We start from the raw sequence: 5243 nt of genomic DNA on the forward strand, positions 1-5243 counted from the left end.
CTCGCTCGTTGCAGACGTCTCAAAAAGAGGCGACCCAAAGGAGTCACTAGAGACGCGAAACCTAGTTTGCCTATCAAGGACTTCCCTGACTCCCAACTCCATCTGTTCGTGAATTGACGCAAGTTCGACGTTAGGAAGACTCATCTCGTTCTTCTCGATGTTCCAGATGATGCCTAGAAACTCTACAGACAACTTCGCCTTCAGAACCGGTTTCTCCAGATTCACCTTCCACCCGCGATCTTGAAACAAACTCACTGAGTATTCCAGCTGACTCTCTTCTTGTAAAAAATCCGGTATCTCTTCCTCGCCTTCTTGTAAAAAATCCGGTATCTTGCTTTAATTTACCAAACGAAAAGTTTTGGGATTTAGGAAACTGTTGAGTTGACGAAGATTGAAAATTTGATTTACCTTCCCATCCTGTTTTGGAATCAAAAACAGCTGGGACAAGAACCCCGAACGCGCTTCGGGGCTTTCTACCACCTGCTGTTGGATTAAACTTTCGATTTCCTCTGACATTGCTTTTGAGATCTTTGTTGAGAATTTCTTTACGAGATCGGCAGTGAACGGAATTGAAGGAGGCTTCATTACAAACGGAATCGAGTATCCTGTTATGGCTTTTAAGACGATCGGCGGTGCTCTTAATTCCTGCCAACGTCCCAGGAACTCCTTCAACTGATCTGCCACAAAGGGAGAGTCAAAAACTCCGCTCATGGCCCCGACGAGGTAACTTATCACTCTTCCTTGAACGGCTGCTCCGACTTTCACGACGATTCTTAGAAGAAGAGGAAGTCGACAAAGGAGGCGGAACATAACGTACTCTCCAAGATGAGCTTGTAGGCTTCGAGGACTTGGATTTAGAAGGCTGTTTACTCTGACTTGAGCGGGTTTCTCGCCGAGAAGAAAATGATTTGGAGCCGGTTCTACCCGAACGCGAAGGGAAAACCCGAAAGAATCCCCCTTGTTCCCTAAAGAACTAATTTATCGTCATTAAAAAGTTGAGTGGCCGAAGGGCGAATTTGAGCTAATTTTGACGTCTGAAAGTCAGACTTTGTTTTAAAGGTTTGGCGCCTATAATCAATAGCCTGAGCCCTATGTGCACACACAAATTGCAATAGGTCGTCCAAATAAGACTGAAAGGTAGAGTTACAATCATTTAACACTACTTTAATGTCATCTGCCATTGCAGGATGCTTAGCTGTCAAATTTTTTAAGGCTTCCGCCAAAGTGGGAGCTCTCAACGTCTGATTCATGATCAAAAGACACATCTTCAGCACCAGCTGAGGATCCTTCTCCTGAAGAAGCTGCACCTGCCATGGCATCCATCCAAGCACACATCGTAGCAAACATCGTCTCCATCCTGTCCTCAAGAATGTCCAAACGGTCCAATTTCGCTTTCTTTCTGGGCTTTTGCTCTGCAGAATGTTTAGAACGCCTCTTAATGAGGTCGGTATGTTACTGTTAAACGGTTACTGTTACTGGTCACATGATGTTATTGGTTCTTGACGATGTCAGTGAGGTTAAGCATTAATACATGTATTGTTGAATTTATACTAGTAAGAATGCGGATTTTGAAAAGAATTTATTTGGTGGAGAGAGGGAAAGAAGAAGGGATACGTTTAGGAGGAGGAAGGAGATGTGGTTGTGTAGAAAGGAGTATAAATGAAAGACAACCACAGGAGTGTTGCACATAAAAGGTAGAAGTGTGAAAATTGAAGTGCGAGGATGGATGTAAGTAGCGGCAACTGTACCCATGAAGTGTGTGGTGGTGTAGAAGACGTACAATATTGGAACGTTGTTGAACATGTGGAGGTTTTGGACGAGGTACATCGTAATGTCGTGTTACATAGAGGAGACTACGTGGATAGACAGCAGTACAGTGAAAATAAAGCAGTGAGGTATGTAAGTGACATCAGTCGAATGAAACAGTGGAGCGTAGCCCGTAAACTGTTTGAGTGCAAAATTAACTATAAAGCATGTTCTGCTTACGTCTTGTACTGCGATAGGAATAATCTTCGTTATCTACCTATGTGTGGGAGTTGTCGGTATGGAGCGAACAATGGTAGAATAATATCGTTGTATACGCGAGTACCGAATTTGTGGATGTTAGAAGTTCACCTCCACGACGAAGTCCACATTCATTGCGGATGGTGCGGAGAGATTTGCAGTTGCGAATTTGTTTGCACCCATAACCATCATTTAAGGAGGGATAGTGTATTTGAAGAAGGTTATGTGAGGGAAATTTGTAATAATATCGTAAATGTTGATGGAGCGTAAACATGTATATAGTACAATTTGTTCTGAAATAAATGATGATGTAATGTGGAAGTAGATTTAATAAAAACAACATGTAGGTAACAGTGGTATATATTTGAAGAAGTGTGTCAAGGTCAAACTTGTGGGAAAGGAAAGTTTGGCAGGGTGGGGAAGGAAAGGAAAAGGTAATTAGGAAAAAAGTTAGTGCAAGGATGGTGTCATCATAATGGACCGAAAGAGATGACGCCTTTGTTCAGCTGAAGTGCAGAGTAGGCAGGAAAGTGTATGGGTATCATCGATCTCATAAAGAAGACCCGACTTTTCGCAGAGGTATGAGTGAACCCCCTGACGACAAGGTCGACAGCAGGAGTTCACAACATCGACGTTATACATTCTACAGCTGTAACAAAAAAGTCGAGGTGTGTTATCAAGACATTCTTGACAACAGAACCCTGTTGCAACGTTACAGCTTTGACGAAGACGTTGACAAATGTTGCATTGCAACCGGGTGATAGGTACAATTGAATTGGTTGTTTGTCGGAATGGTGAAAGGACAGTGGATACACGAGAAAGATCCATTGTAAACCGCAAGACCCTTCTCATGAAGTGATGCTCTACGAAAGTTTCAATGGTTTATATAGGAAGAAAGGTGGTGGGGGAATAGTGGGGATGATGAAGTATTATTGGGGAAGGAGTATAGTATAGTGGGGGATTAGGAAGGTAGGAATGGTGACATAAGTTTGTATGTAATGTTGGAACAGTAGTAATTGTTTATTGGTGAAAAAGTGTAATAATGGAAGAAGCGTAGAGAAGATAAAAGTTGTTATTTATAATGTACTACCCGTTTATGATTTCAATGGAGAGGTGTCGCAGAAGAAAAGTTATGATAGTAAATTTGGTGGAAGTCGATGTGTTTCAAAAAATTATAAGTTAGTGTAATTAATGAGTTGAACGAGTGAGTAGTATATGAAATGTTAGGTAATGAGATGTAGTATAAGAACAGAAGAAACATATTTATAAAATCCCTCAACGTAATAAATGATGGGGGTAAAAGTGTAAAACGGACCATTTATTAATTTTTTTGAAGCATAAGGAGATACAATCTTGCAATAAGTTATGTTCTTAAAAGATGCTACCCAACAGAAGTTATTAGAATTTAAAAAAATAATAATAAAAAAAAATAAAGTTGACAAAATCTTAACACTTTCAAAGTTACTTAAAAAATAGAAGCAGTGGAAAAAAAAAAGTGTTCCTCTTGTGAAATGTGTGTTTAAGGGTAACTAAAATGATCCCACGTAAAAAAGTATGAAAATATTTTTTTTACATGGGTTAACCCCATACCTTCAGCCCCAGAAAGTGTATGAAGGGTGGACGATAGCGGAGAAATGTTTCAGTAAAAAAAGTTCGCCTTTCAGTGAAGAACGTTTTCCATCGAGTGAAAGTGGTGAACCGTTGTTATTAAGGAACTAAGTTTCTACCCTTAAGTTGTAGAATTAATTAGAGTTATAAGGAGTGATTTTAAAAAAAGAGACCCCTCTGCCACTGTTAATACTGACAACTGGGTCTACAAGTTGGCACTGTCGCAGTAGCTGAATTCACACAACTACCCCCCTCCACCCGCCCCGCCCCCCCGTAACCCATTTCCCTATGATGTTTTTCAGCGGATTTTCTTCTCACCCCATTTTCAACCCCATTTTGCAACCCTCGCATACCTATACACAGCGTCTCCTAGGAAAGATAAAATCGTAAAAAATCAGGTACCATCNTTAATGTTACAACGGAGGCATCAAATGCAGGCATAGGCGCAGTTTTGTCAGAAGGACCCACTCGCGCTGACAAACCAATTATGTACGCGAGCAGAACACTTAATAAACATGAAATTAATTACTCTACAATCGAAATAAAGTGTTTAGCTATAACAGGGGCTACCAAAACATTTAGACCTTATATCTACGATCGCAAGTTCACTATAATAACTTATCATAAACCACTACAATGGCTCTTTAATATTAAGGAACCAAATTCTAAATTAGTACGATGGAAATTAAAACTGGAAGAGTTTGAGTATAATATCATGTATAAAAAAGGTAAAGCGAACACAAATGCCGACTATCGCGAATCGAAGCAAACCCGATGGAAATGGAAGACGATTTACTATCATTGTTTAATAACCCAGGTGACGTAGCGCAACGTCAACTTTTAGATATAGACGAACTTGATAAATTACTACTGCTAGAACACCCTTAGCTAGGAAGCCAGTAAATACTAAAGTAATTTCAGATATTCAGATTAGACCACCCTGTATAGGAAACGATTACCTTGATCCTATTTCTTTACCAAAAACACACGAAAATCAATCCACTGTAACTCAACATTCTCAGGAGGAGAATACACAAGCAACATTATTAATTACAGACAAACCCCTTAATCAATTTAAAGTATTATTTAATTTTGTATTTTAGGTCTGTGCCTTCGGCTTGACCATACGGAGATTACCCTATCGATTATTTTCATGAACAGCCGTCAAAACTTACCTTACTATGTTGCGGAAGCTACATTCCCATGAAAATTCCCCTTACTCTTCTCAACTTATAGTTGCTTTCGCCGGCTAGAGGCGGCGCTAGACTTAGCGAACCGCCCTTTCTTCAGTACCTTCTCCCAAATGACGGCAAAACCTTACTCAGATCAAGCCTCGGCAAGACCCAAAATATCCGTTTTTTTGCCCTTTGGGGGGAAAACGGTTCTATTTTAGGTCTGTGCCTTCGGCTTGACCTTACGGAGAAGTGTTTATCCTCTGCCGGCACCAGCGTACTGTGATCAATTCCTTAAGTAAAACAACCAATCAGGAACAGCAAATTCACCACTCGACCTCATCAATGGACCGACAAGATTTAAAGTCATCAGAGACCAAACTAGATCTAATTCTAAAGATTGCCTAACCCTTTGAATCTTCCAGGAGGAAGGTTAGGCCAAGGGTTCACAATCAACCA

At 40.4% G+C, this 5243-nt stretch overlaps 1 protein-coding gene across 1 annotated transcript; it reads left to right on the forward strand.

The window, feature by feature from the left end:
* Positions 1-1539: 1539 nt before the first annotated feature.
* LOC112904189 lies at positions 1540-3827 on the forward strand. Its single transcript, XM_025973617.1, has 2 exons — positions 1540-2120; positions 2151-3827. The coding sequence occupies exons 1-2, from the start codon at positions 1723-1725 to the stop codon at positions 2272-2274; spliced, it is 522 nt and encodes a 173-aa protein (XP_025829402.1). The 5' UTR covers positions 1540-1722; the 3' UTR covers positions 2275-3827.
* The last annotated feature ends 1416 nt before the right edge of the window (positions 3828-5243 follow it).

This window comes from Agrilus planipennis, unplaced genomic scaffold, assembly GCF_000699045.2.
Source record: "Agrilus planipennis isolate EAB-ADULT unplaced genomic scaffold, Apla_2.0 scaffold95, whole genome shotgun sequence".
Classification (NCBI taxonomy): domain Eukaryota; kingdom Metazoa; phylum Arthropoda; class Insecta; order Coleoptera; family Buprestidae; genus Agrilus; species Agrilus planipennis.

Excerpts from the sequence above, each read along its gene's own strand:
- LOC112904189 (XM_025973617.1), top strand. The coding sequence starts at position 1,723 with ATGGATGTAAGTAGCGGCAACTGTACCCATGAAGTGTGTGGTGGTGTA. Across the intron at positions 2,121-2,150 it reads ATGTTAGAAGTTCACCTCCA|CGGAGAGATTTGCAGTTGCG; the intron begins CGACGAAGTCCA and ends TTGCGGATGGTG.